Source organism: Pipistrellus kuhlii, unplaced genomic scaffold (genome assembly GCF_014108245.1).
Source record: "Pipistrellus kuhlii isolate mPipKuh1 unplaced genomic scaffold, mPipKuh1.p scaffold_m20_p_67, whole genome shotgun sequence".
Lineage (NCBI taxonomy): Eukaryota > Metazoa > Chordata > Mammalia > Chiroptera > Vespertilionidae > Pipistrellus > Pipistrellus kuhlii.
The window spans coordinates 922,320-936,168 of record NW_023425570.1 but is presented as its reverse complement, the minus strand read 5'-3'; the positions used below and the strand labels follow the sequence as shown (position 1 = coordinate 936,168).

Genomic DNA, 13,849 nt, shown 5'->3' with positions numbered 1-13,849 from the left:
TGGATGGTTTATGACTCTGACCTGTCACGATGGACAGGCCTGTATGCTAACCCACTGTGCCTGGCGGCCAGGCCCCGGAGCAGCTGCGGGCCCGGCCCCGGAGGCCGCAGAGCCGGCGCGCCCTGAGCCGGGGCCGCGGCTGCTGGCCCTGCCCGCGCGGTGCTCAGGCGCCTGCCCTCTGTCCCCACAGGTGGAGATCGAGAAGCTGGACTACCACCACTACCTGCCCCTGTTCTTCGACGGGCTCTGCGAGATGACCTTTCCCTACGAGTTCTTCGCGCGGCAGGGCATCCACGACATGCTGGAGCACGGCGGAAACAAGATCCTGCCCGTCATCCCGCAGCTCATCATCCCCATCAAAAGTAAGTGGCGGCCAAGCACCACTCGCCAATGATGCCACGAGACCACAGACAGGATGCTCCTGGTTTGGGGGGCAGGGGGGGCGTGTTTCATTAAATTGGCACTGGGGGCCACACATCCACAGTCTCCCAGTGGATCCACCCATACTGGGAGAAGAATGACTCACCGCCGGGAACAAGACTGAGCTTGGGAATGTTCCCAGCCACACGGGTCAGGATGTGCTTCTCTTCCCCCCTACTCCCCCCCCAACCCCGCCCTCCGTCACCACGAATCGGTAACCAGCTGTCACACTGCTATGGCTGCGTTTCCCTGTTCACTGTCCTCATACATCTACTCGACTACGGTCCTTTTTTCAGACAACTTAACTTCTCTCAGCGTTGGGAACTGCCTCTCATCCTGCTGACTTAATTTGTACATGTGCACTTTGTTTCCAAGTATTTCAGAAGTTACTGACGTGGTGAGGATGCCTCTGCCTGGCCTGTCTGGCCAGTTAACCACCCCGAGGCTCCACGTCTCCGTTTATAACACTGGGACCATAGCGTGTCCATCCTGTGCTGTTTCGGTGGTTAATGAGCTCGTTTCCAGGCTCTCAGACGGAGCACGTGGTGTGTGATACATGTTATCACGGTCACTGCCGCTATACCCTGTATCCTCCTCACCATCGTCCTACCATCGCCACCTCCATCGTCTTGACTATGGCAGCAGCTGGTAGTCACACCCTGGGCTGAGCTCCAGCCTGGGGAAAAGCCCTGCCGCCGGTGCCCGGCTTTTCAGAAGGTGCCCGCACACCCAGCTCCCTCATAACAACTCCCTTCTTCAGGACAAGCTCTGTGAGCTCAGGATTCAGCAGGCATCTAGTCCGCTTGCTCAAAGGCTGCGAGAGTCTGCAGATCTGCACGTGTCTCCTGCCTCGGGCTGAGCCTGGCCCAGGCGCCCCCCAGGGCTTGGTGGGAAGGATGCTGGGAGGAAGTGGAGTCTGGTCACTCTGAACACAGGCCATGGGTTCAGCAAACCAGAGCCCAGCTTGCCATTCGCCAACACCGATTCTTTCCTCTCTCGGAGTGAGAAAGCAGCTACCCACACATGACGCAAGCATTAACACACCATAACCCGCAGGCCGTTAGCACAGCGCCCATTCCGATGGCTGTAACACCACTTGATTTACCTCTTTGGTTGTCCCTCACGGTCATGTCGCTAAGACTTCCTCACTCTGGGTCATAGAGTGGATAGACTTGTGTGCCGTCACTCTCATCCACATGACGGTAAAGATGGAGATGGGACGTGGGCCGGGTCAAGGACAGGTCGCTACGTATCACTCGGAGGGTGGACAGCAGACTGTGGTGCCTGTGCGTGGATCCGACGGGTCACACAGTCACAGAAGGAAATGTCGAGCTTTCCGCCCTTCCAGCCCGCCTGCCAGAGAAGGCGTGCTGACGCAGCTGTTTGTGAGCTCCCTTCTGAGTAAACGTGTAGACGTGGGAGCTGAGCTGGCTGGCTCCTGGGCTCCTGCAATCACCACCGTGTTCCTGGGGCTCTCCATCACCTGCTTGGTCAGTCCCAGAACCAAAGCACACAGCGCTCCAGCTCGGGGTGTGCAGCTGCTGCAGCTCCCTCTCGGGGAGAAAAGGACTCTTCTCTGGGAAATGGGTACATTTGCCCATTTTTCCATTTTGTAGCAGAGCTCAGTGTTTTTGTCTGGTGAGAGCCATGTATATTACAACCTTCATAGTTGACTCCTCTTGAGGGAAGGCTACGGCGAGTATCAGCACCCTCTTCCAGGTGGAGGGATGTGGAGCCAGTGTCAGGAGCAGTGTGGTTGGTTGTCCTCTGAGATGGCACCAAGGCTGGCTGCCTCCTGCAATGGTCACTCCGTCATGCCCTCTGACATCCTTCCAGCTGAACTGAGCCAGCGGCCGGGGGTGGGGCAGGGTATCGCTAAGTTTCCTTGTGGTTCCTGTCACCGTGTTCAGTGTGCACGCGGAGCCACCAGACCCTACGTGGCCGAGAGAGGTTGGGGAGGAGCGGGTGGTGGTGCTGTTCTTTGGGGTCCTCTGTGTGCGTTTCCAGTCGGCCGTATTGGGTCCGGATTGTTGAGACCCTTTAGATAACAGAGTGCTTTCATCCTTAAGTCAGTCATGAAAAGAAGGGCCACACACTCTTATGAAATCCTGCATTGTGTTCTGTGGTCCTGAAATCAGAACATGTTCTTGTCGGTAAGGAAGAAAAGGAGGGGAGGGAAAGGGATGCTCTTTGATGTGACCCTGCTGGGAAATGAATTAAAGAAAACATCGTAACCGCTGTCAGAGGCTCCCTCCGCGTCTGTACGCGCTGAGCTCAATCTGTGATGTTTTAATTGTCCCCAGATTGGCTGTGCACAGCGGATGAGTTCTGTTCTGAAAGGAGAAACATTTCTATGGTTTCAAAACCTAAATTTGGTCTGAAAACCTATTTTGGTTTATTTTATTCTGTAATTTAATAAATTATATGGTTAGTGCCTCTACGTAGCAAAATGTAATTCAAATAATATGATGTTGGGCCCATAATCTCAAATATTAATTAAATATTTGAACTTGAGAAAAAAGTCATATTTAATATACTTTAAGACATCTATCATAGGCAATTCATAGAGATAGGAAGTGGGTTAGAAGTTACTAGGCTGTGGGGGGCAGGGGAGAAGGAAATAGTGTTTGCTTAATGAATATAGAATTTCTGTTTTGGATGGAAAAGTTTATGCAATAAAATAAAAATAAATTATCTGAGAAGAATAAATAAGAATGATTGGAAAACAAAAATGCCCACCCTCAGCATGACACTATGTTTTCTTTTAGAAAATGTGACCCCTGTCCATATGACCAAAAAGAAATATTAGAAAGCAAAGATCAATTTAGCAATTTTTTAAATATATTTTATTGATTTTGTACAAATAGGAAGGGATAGAGATAGTTAGAAACATCGATGAGAGAGAGTCATTGATCAGCTGCCTCTTGCACACCCCCTACTGGGGATATGCCCGCAACCAAGGTATATGCCCTTGACTGGAATCAAACCCGGGACCCTTCAGTCCCCAAGCCAACGCTCTATCCATTGAGCCAAACCAGTTTCGGCATCAATTTAGCAATTTTTTTATATTACTTACTAGAGGCCCAGTGCACAAAATTTTGTGAATTCGTCCCTCAGCCCATCCTGCACCCTCTTGCAGTCCAGTAGCCCTCAGGGATGTCTGGTTGACATTGAGGAGTGGGCCTACGTTGGCAGTTGGACATCCTTAATGTTGCTGTGGAGGTGGGAGAGGCTCCTACCACCACCGTTGTGCTCGCTAGCTGTGAGCCTGGCTTCTGGCTGAACGGTGCTCCCCCTGTGGGAGTGCACTGACCACCAGAGGGCTTCTCCTGCTTTGAGCGTGTGCCCCTGGTGGTCAGTGCATGTCATAGTGACTGGTCATTCCACAGTTCAGTTGTTTTGCATATTAGCCTTTTATTATATAGGATAGAAGCCAACTGAATTTGCTCAAAGACAATTAGAAACAGTGAGGAAATTAAGTAAGTTTACAGTTACAAATATACAAAAATCATTTGATTTTATGTATTTATTGTCAATACTTTTAGAGACTTCGTTGGGATGAAATGATCTTACACAAATAATAACAAAATCAAAAATTCCTTGAGCCGAGACTGGTTTGGCTCAGTGGTAGAGCGTCGGTCTGTGGACTGAAGAGTCCCGGGTTCAGTTTCGGTCAAGGACATCTACCTTGGTTGCTGGCACATCCCCGGTGGGGGGGTGTACAGGAGGCAGCTGGTCGATGTTTCTCTCTCATTGACATTTCTGGCTCTTTATCTCTCTCCCTTCCTTTTAAAAAATTCCTTTGAGTAGATCTCACAAAACTATGCAAAATCTACATGAAAAACACTACAAAGCCTTCTAAGGAATCTAATTAAAATTAAGAAAAATTGAAGCGATATTTACTTCTAATGGAAATATTCAGTCAGAAGTAAAGAGGAAATCATTCTCTAAATTTACTAGAAATTTTAACAAAACGCCAAGCATATTTTTAACCTGACCAAATTATTTTAAAGTTTATCTCAAATCATAGATGGTTAATAATAATCAAGAAAATATTGAGAAAGAATAAGGAAGACATTTGAATTCGGCTACATTAAACACACATGAAGTCAGCATTATAAAGAAGAACACTTCTAGGGAAATATGCAAAGTATATTCACAATGTTGTAATAAGCAGTGCAAAACTGTTTTTCAGTGGAATGAAATTCTATGTCTATGTATGCCTATGGAAAAGATAGTCTTTCCTGTTAGCATCTGACTATAGAAATGTCCAGTATTTTCTGTTTAAATTGTATCCTGTAAAATGAGATGATAGTGAAAGTGTGCTTTATCACCTACTTCTTTACTCACCTGCATCTTATAAACATTTTCCTATTATTAAAATACTAAAGGCCCGATGCACGAAATTCATGCACGGGGGTGTGTGTGCCTCAGCCCAGCCTGCACTCTCTCCAATCTGAGATCCCTCGAGGAAAGTCCAACTGCCCATTTAGGCCTGACTAAACAGACAGTCAGACATCCCTCTCACAATCCAGGACTGCTGGCTCCCAACTGCTCGACAGCCTGCCTTCCTGATTGCCCCTAACTGCTTCTGCCTGCCAGCCTGATCACCCCCTAACTGCTCTCCTGCAGACTTGATCTCCCTCAACTTCCTCCCTTGCAGGCCTGGCCCCTCCTAACTGCCCTCCCCTGCTGACCATCTTATGGTAGCCATCTTGTGTACACATGGGGGCAGCCATCTTATGTGTTAGAATGATGATCAATTTGCATATTACTCTTTTATTAGATAGGATTATTCTATCAGATGACTTTAATAACTTCATAATTTTCCTTTATATGCAGGAAGATTTCTGCAATGGGCTTCCTGCCACAGTCTCCACTGCCCCACCTGCTTCCCTCCCTTCTCCCCTGTCCCACCTTCTCCCCCGCCCTGCTTGCTTGCTTGCTTCTCCGCAGCTTTGCTCCCTTCTGCAGCACTTGGCTTCTTTCTATGCTGTCTTCAGTCTTCGCTCTGGCCTGGATATGCAAATTAACTGCCATCTTGGTTGGGTTAATTTGCATAGTCACCCTGATTGGTTAGTGGGTGTGACTTGTTGTAGCGAAGGTACGGTCAATTTGCATGTTTCTCTTTTATTAGAGAGGATACTAGATTTTACTTAAATAAGCTGTTGTTTTGAAACATTTAGATTGTAATTATATTGTACATAGAAATACTTATAACCTCTTTTCCTCTACATCTTTCTCACAGCTGCACACCCTTAGCCTGAGTGCGCCAAAGTGAAGGTGCTGGGTCAGGGGTTACGGGCATAGCATGGGAAGGTCGGGGCGGTCTTCAATGTGGGAGCTACGTGGGGCCTCTTTCCCAAGCCTGTTCCCAGACTTATTTACTAAATTTCCAAACTGTTTCACTAATATGATATGCAAAATTATCTTTTAATTATCACTGAAGTTGAACATTTGAGAACAGTAATTGTTCATTTGTATTTATTATCTTGTGCATTATGCAGTCCTGTTCTTTGCCCATTTTCAAATGAGAAGATTCAGCCCTTTATTGGCTTGTGAAGCTATTTTTGTAACAAGGATATTAACATTTATAGCACCCGTCAACAACGTCTTTAGAATTTGTTTGCTTTTGCATTTTGTTTGTTGTTTCCGGTGTTAAAAGCAGGAGAGCTGTCTCCCTTTGTCCTGACTCCACAGCAGAGGACTCTGTCTAATGGCAGAAAATGTCCTCCTTTTGCACACATTACAGCAGTCAGAGAGTCTATGCTGGAGGAATGTTTAGCTTATAACCAATAACCGTCTAAGGTAGATGGTTTAACACTTTGACTTTGTTTTGTCCTTGTTCTTCACCAACTTCTGTATATCTGAAGACTCTCCCATGTTGATTCTTCTCGAAGGCGGGAAGGTAAGCAGTGCAATAGAAATCCGATTTCCTGGATAGAAAGGTTCCGCTGGCTGATCTGGAGTGTCAGTGGGCTTCCTGTGTCAGACCCTTTTCAAAAAACCTTAAATCTTGAGTTCAAAGTCCTCACTGAAGTCTTGACAGTAGCTTTCAGGGCCATCGATTCGAGAATAAACACATTTCTTCCCTTTCAAGCTGGAGAAGCGTATTCTCTTTATACCTGTTAACACACTTTTTCAAAAGAAAAAAACTTTGTTTCAAAAAAAAAGTCAACCTCTTTTTTACTCATTTCTACTGGGATATTAAGAACAAAAAGACTTACAACTTAATGGAACATCTTAAGAACGAGGGAGAAACCTGGAGGCACTGGAGGGGAAATGGGCCCTGGCAGAGCGCCCCCCGGAGGGGGCAGGGCTGGCATGGGCACACCTGGCCCTGTGCGAGGATGGAGGGCTCCCCTCGCGGCACCAGGGAGGCTGACAGTTGAGGCATTTTACTTGTCAACCATTGTTAATCCTATAACATTGATTGCAACCATCTCAGTCTAATGGGGGTCCCAATAAAAGGAAAGAGTTATTTCCTAGTACATCTACTACCCATCATGAAAGAGATAGTTAACTGATCACCAAGTAATCAGTTCCCTATACATAGAGGCATAAAGCTAATCAACAAAAGTTTGATGTTATTATTACTCATCTGTATAAAAAGATTGCTCCTTCACCGTATATTCTATATGGAAAGCGGCCAACCGTGGGTGTCGACGGGCGTGCTTTGGCCTGTTTTGAGCTGCAGCGTGCACACCCTGACAGAAGAAGCCTGTGGTAGCCAGCGCCCAGGAGCCACCAGGGCTGCCCACCGGGGGCTCTGCCCACGCCCAGACAGCTCCCTCTTCTCCTTCCCTCAACAGGTTCTCCTCCTCGCGATTCTTGGGTGTCAACAGAACGGCTTTGTGAAAACAACGAAACCCACAAATTGTACTGAGAACCACGCACACTCCATTACCCACTTTTGAATATACAGTATATAAAAACGCACTCGTGTAGTCCCGCTTCAATGCCTCGTCTTCACTAAACAGTTTATACGTCTAGCTGGATGTGGCTCTGAGCCCTGTTTAGGAGGGGGCTGGGGGAGTACAGAAAGAAGGCAGATACAGGACCTTAAGCCTCCGATTCTTTTTGGTGAGAAAGCAGGACAGGCTCTTCCAGCCTGGGAGGAAGTGCCTCACCTTCCCCTTACACATGGGCACACGTCTCCCTGCCCCTCCTAAACGACCCCAGAAACACCTGCCCCCAGCGACGAAACCACGCAGGAGGCGGTCTGTGCTGCCTGGGGCTTTGGTCGCCTGTCACTAAGGAGAGCTTGCAAGATCCCAGGTGCAGGAGCTGCACTTGTGGTAAAAGAACGCCTTTGTCCAGGAGGGGGCGGCCTCTCGCATGCTGCTCCCTCTCCTGCGATGCTCCTCACACAGGTAGCACCTGCTCACCTCCCGGGCCTGGTCCTTATTGCTGCGACACCTGCTCTCGCGGACCAGGAGGAAGCTATGGCAGCAGCCCACTGCGAACAAACTGAGTCTGGGAGGCTGTCAGGTCCAGGCCGTTGGAAATGTGGCCCAGGGTTCAACAATGATGGCAGGACGCTCCCGGGTTCGAGTGCAGCATCGTCCCTTCTGAGAGCCTGCTTCCCTTTGTCCCTCCACAAAGGGCATGTGCTTTAAGGTCATGGCCAACCTTTCTTTCTTTTTTTTTTAAAATATATTTTATTGATTTTGTACAGAGAGGAAGGGAGAGAGATAGAGAGTTAGAAACATCGATGAGAGAGAGTCATCGATCAGCTGCCTCTTGCACACCCCCTACTGGGGATATGCCCGCAACCAAGGTACATGCCCTTGACCGGAATCGAACCCGGGACCCTTCAGTCCCCAAGCCGACGCTCTATCCATTGAGCCAAACCAGTCTCGGCATGGCCAACCTTTCTTTATCCTTTTCTTAGAAGGGGAGAACATCTAACTAATAAGAGTCTTTGACTTCACCTTGCAATAGTCTGGGCCTCACCGGGTGTGAGTCACACCTTTGATCTTCTATAATTCGTGCTCTCTATAGCTCCTCTCCATACCCTGAGAACGGGCAGTCATCTTAGCGCGTCAGTAACAGGCTCCCTCGATTGGCTAGGACCGAGGACGGGTGGGGGTGTCAGCCGCCAAGTTCATGCAGCCAGTGACCGGCGCCCTGGTCCCGGCCTCTGACCTCCTCGCTGGAGGGAGCACCTTCCGGCCCCCGCCTGTCCTTCTGTGCGTGCGCCTGTCTGTGCTCTCGGGTGTCCTTTCTGGCCAGCTCTCCAGTCTCCTGTAGTTGTGTACGGGCGATTCCTTTTAACGTGCTAAACATTTGAATGTTGCTTTCCTTCCCTGCGTTCCTGAGGGTGTAAGACATAGTCAGCTTGCGCTCAGCTCTTCCGAGAACGTGCTCGGTGTTTGTAGCCAGCCTGTGGTTCCTACTCACCCAGGGGCCCAGGCCCCCTTCCCAGGTCAGTGCTTGTCTCATGGTTTTCAGGGTAGTGTGGCTTGTTAACCGGAAACGTACCTGCTGTCAGCCTGCCTGGGTCCTTTCACTCCCGAGACACTAGCTGGCCTGTTTGGTGCCACCTGTCCATCACCGCCGCTTCCGGGAGAGACGATGAGCCCCTGTGTAGGGATGCGGAGGAATCGCTAGGGGTTAAGGTGCTAAGTTAAGGTGCTAAGCCCGCAGCCCGCTAGGGCTGTAATGACGAGGCTCGTCCCCCCGTGACCCCGGTCGGTTCGCCCTGTGGCTGTGGAATCCGTGCCTCTGATTCTGGCCTGTTCCTCCCTCCCGTGCAGACGCCCTGAACCTGCGGAGCCGGCAGGTCATCTGTGTCACGCTCAAGGTCCTGCAGCACCTGGTGGTGTCGGCGGACATGGTGGGCGAGGCCCTGGTGCCCTACTACCGCCAGATCCTGCCCATCATGAACATCTTTAAGAACATGAACCGTGAGTGACCCCGGGAGCCGACGGCCTCGGTCCGGAGGACGGGGTGGGTGGAGGCAGGCTCACCAGCGACGCGTCGGGATGTAGCATCGACAGCAACATCCTTTGCAGATATAATGGCCCCCCTCCCCCCTCCCCGCAAATCAGCCGCCCCGTTTCGCAGTCCTCGCGCGGCGGCTCCCCCAGCCGCACAGGGGCACCGGAGCAGCGCCGTGATCTCCCAGTAATTAAGTCGTAAAGTGTGTTTCATAGTTTTCGGAATACATTAGTAGCCTTCGAGCGTGTCCTTTCTCTGGGTAGCAATCCCGCCTTTCGGTGCTTCCTGTTAAAACTGTGGTTTTTATTGATTTAAGATGAATTTTTAAAGCAATATTATTAAATTCCGGCTCGGGTGGTTCGGAGCACGTTAATAGATGTCTTCCATTTCTAAAACAAGTAGAACAATAGATTATTCATGGCTGCGGCGTGATGGTGAGTGCTGTGTGAAATACACGTGCTGCTACATTTGCTTTTTAAAATGTCGCTGGGGGAGCTGGGGCCAGCGCCGGGGCCTGGGGACCTGCCTGGCCCAGCAGAGGCGTCCGCAGGCCGGGGCCTCTCGGCGGGATGGGCCCGCGTCGGCCCACGGCGGTGTGGGCGGCCTTTCTGCCTCTTGACCCTTCGAGAACGTGGCTTCCTTTCACGTCGCTGACCTTGAAGCTGCACACTTCACGGCACAGGCCCGTCAGCGCCGGTCACAGCCGCTGTCCACGGGCGGGAGCCGGTGGGTGATGGGGACCGTGTCCGACGGTCTCCAGCGATCCTCTCACTGACACAGAAACCCAGCCCTGAACCCAGAGCAGCCCCCCCCTCCTGTCTTCGGAGGCAGGTGTTTGTGTTATTCCTAAAGTTCCCTTCCGAGTCCGCTCCGTCAGGCGTCCTCAGAGCGCTCCGCGGCCTTCGGGAGCAGCCCTGTGCCTGGGCCCCGGGCTGCGGGGGCTTCGGCACGTCCGAGGCGGGTGCTGATCGCCGCCCCGGAGCCCCGGGGCGCTGGGCCCTCATGGCGTGCAGGGGCCCCGTCTCTCCCAGAGGAGAAGCCGGGGTCAGTGGCTGTGTCTCAGGCCTCAACTCAAGTCTGAGTCGCAGCATTTTGACTGGAGGGAAAGCACTCGTCAGCATTCTTGATTCAGAACTGTCTTTTTCTGAACGGCAGCACCAGATATCCAGGGAGTTATGGAATGAGTCCACGTGTGCATACTGTTTAATTATGGTTCATAAAGAAAACCCTAAGGACATCCATTATAGATTCTAATTAACGAGAGAGAGAGAGAGAGAGAGAGAGAGAGAGAGACAGAGACAGACAGAGACAGAAATGAGATAGAGACAGAGATGAGAGAGACAGAGATGATAGAGACAGAGATGATGAGAGAGAGCTGGCGATGACAGAGTGGAGATAGTAAAGAATTGGAAGAATCAGGCACAGCCACCCACAGTTGCAGCGAACATTATCCAGTGGTTTCCCATCGCCCGCACGGAGCCCTGTGATTCCCATCCTGTTCCCGTTCTCCCGCTGCCCCGTGCCCAGCTTCCCCCACATACACATTCCTCGGTGCCACCCCTTCCCCCCGGCCAGGAGGCCCCTCCCCGCCACAGTGCTGGGACCTGGGACTGAGATCCATGTGTGAAAAGAAGAAGCACTGTGATATTCAGAGGACAATTAGCACCTCCCTCCCCCTCCCCCTCCAGGAAATATCAAAAAGAGGCAGTGCCGCTGCCACTGACTGACAGACATGTCCCTGGAGCTCAGTAGAGCCAACAAGCACAGCCGTCTCTCCACCCTCGCCTTACAGCCGGTCTAAGGCCCTGGCCTCGCACATGCTCCCGTGCTTGACGGCAGTGAGTGCCTGGGGAGGGCATCCCCGTCTGGATGTTACCAGCGTGGGCCGTTCAGAGCGTTCCGTAGCTTTCCGTGGTCACAAACACTCCTGATCATTGCGGGACATTTCTGAGCGCGTGTGCCGGGAATTCTGCTCCCAGCTTTCTCCGGATGACATGCTCCTGACATCGGAGGGAAAGCAATAGTACCTTCAGCCTCATTCCTCCTCCTCTGGAAACCTGCCAGGACGGCGTGGCTGTGTCTCCAGGGCCGGGTTAGAACCCGGGGCCTCGCAGCTGCGACGCTGAGGCTGCTCTTCACGGCCGTGTGACCGGAGACCGGCCCTAATGGCAGGCACTCCTCACAGGGCTTCCCGGGACGGTGGTCTCACTGTCAGGCTCATTCAGCTCTAATCGCATTTTAATGAGCCCTGTTTTCTGATGATGGATATTTCCCCGTGCACAGGACCACCCGTACCTGTTTTATGTAGGCAGCTGTGCTCAGTGCAGACATCTGTATTTACAGTTAAAACGACAGGAGATGTTTCCAGCGTGTCCCATCGGGAGGAACGTTTATCTTCCGTATCAGTGTGTGTGAGGACAGTTTCACACACTTCCGTTTCCTCTCCTCTCCTCTCCCGTGCAAATCAGCACCTTGTTAAATTCAGATTCAAACACGCTTCTCTCAAGCCCCACAGCAGAACCTTTTCGAGAACGAGACCGGGTGTGAGTGACAGGGAGAGGAAAAGGGCGAAGGAGAGAACGCTCCTCAGGTGCCACGGCCTGTCCTTCTGTCCGTCCCTGGAAGCACAGCGTCAGCCCGACCCCACTGCCGCCCTGTGCTTTCCTGTCCTCGGGAATGTCCGGGACTTTCTCTAAGATGAGCAGAGCTGAGCAGCCAGTGCCCGGCCAGGGTGCAGGCAGTCACCGGGGGGCGGGGAGGGCGGGCGGGCAGGCGTCTCCGAGGACCTGCAGCCAGCGCCCGGTTCCAGGGGAGGAATGGCTGTGGGTTCTGTTTAGGACCAGCACGTGCCCAGGTTTTAGGAGGCCACAGTTTGAAAGGAACCGCAGCCGAGGAGCCTGGGGTGGGAGCTGAAAGGCGGATAGAGAGCAGCACCCGCAGCCCGAAGAGATGCGCTCAGGCTGTCCTGTCACCTCCCTGAACGTGCACGTTCTCGTCACACCGAGGGGTGGGGACAGGCCTTTCCTGTCAGGTCGGCATGACAACCCGAGGTAACGTACCCAGAGGCCCTTCCCCCGAGGCTGGCGGCACCTGGGCAGTAAAGTGGGCGGCCATGATGATCGCACGGCCGTCTATACATCTGCAGTATGGTGTGTGTCTGTTGTTATGTGATACTAGAGGCCGGTGCACGAAATTCATGCACAGGTAGGGTCCTTAGGCCTGGCCGGCAACCGGGGCCCATCTGTGGGGTGACTGGAGGTGATTGGGGCCCCTCACTCACATCCTCCTTGGCTGGCCTGGTGCTGCCTGCTCTCTGGTGCCATCCCCCGCCACCATCGCTGGTCACCTCCCACTGGCGACCAGTGGGATAACGGGGGGGAGGGGTGGGCACTGGCACCCATTTGGCCAGCCTGGGGACTGCAGGCTGTGCGCAACTCCTGCATTGAGCGTCTCCCCCTGGTGGTCAGTGCACGTTATTAGTGGCTAGTCATTGGCAGATTAGTCAATTTGAATATTGGGCTTTTATTATATAGAATTATATATAAATGTGGCAATCCTGTGTGCATGATTATATATCTGCAGAGCAGGGGGCTGAGTGTGTTGTGTCCACTGTTGGGTGGCTGGGCCTGTGAGTGAGGCGTGGCCTCTGGTCCCCCAGCAGTGACCCCCTCTGTCTCACGGGACCCGTCACTCCCCTGGTTGCCAAAGGCCAGGTAGGTGGCCAAATGGGGTTTGTTCATGGGCCACTGGGTTTCAAATCCACCCCTTCCTGCCGTAAGCTCCGCGCTCGGACCCGTGCCGGTGATGGGGAGCGTCACAGTTACAGAAGGAGCTGGTGTGAGCGGCAGGGCTCCCCGGATCGGGGTGCGGTTGGAAGGCCCACACTCATGTCTCAGCTTGCGGGCTTGTTTCCTTCCTCCGAATCGTGAATGGGGGGCAGGGGGAGAGGGGTCTAGCATGGGTGCCTCCCCGGGGACTGCTTTGGGGAGAAAGAGAACAGAGAGCTTCCAGAACAGCAGTGTCTCCTCTCTCATGTCCTCCTGCGAGTGCTGTTCACAGTCACATAGAATTAGACAACAGGATGTCCGGTGCACGGCCTGCAGGGACGGGGCCGCAGGGTTGATGGTGCAGGCATGGCATGTGAGAAGCGGGCACCAAGGAATGGCACCTAACGTTTCCAGCCGATGTGCGGCTCTGCGGGCAGGAGGCTGGCGGTGACCTGCAGTGACCCTGTTCTCCGGGTGGGCCTGGAGGTGGGGCCTGCGCTGGTAACTGTGCTGACAGCCCTGAAGCAGGGGGCACCTGGGACAGTTCAGAGCCCCTTCCTCCCCCTGAGTACCAGCGATTCTAACAGCAGTGTGTTTACGTCATGGAACATGCACAGGTAATTAGGACATGGCATGTTCCTGTGTATGGGACTCAGATAGCCTTACACTAGCCAGATACCTGGTGTGGGGCTGGGACGTAGGCCTTGATGGGTTAGTAA

At 52.3% G+C, this 13,849-nt stretch overlaps 1 protein-coding gene across 2 annotated transcripts in view; it reads left to right on the top strand.

Annotated features, from left to right (window-relative positions):
- Positions 1–13,849, top strand: part of PACRG (parkin coregulated) — a 230,769-nt gene that overhangs the window by 123,375 nt on the left and 93,545 nt on the right. For both annotated transcript variants that reach the window (XM_036420362.2, XM_045575143.1), the window contains 2 exons: positions 191–362; positions 9,180–9,329. In XM_036420362.2, coding sequence (XP_036276255.1) covers positions 191–362; positions 9,180–9,329 — 322 coding nt within the window. The remainder of the gene's footprint in view (positions 1–190; positions 363–9,179; positions 9,330–13,849) is intronic.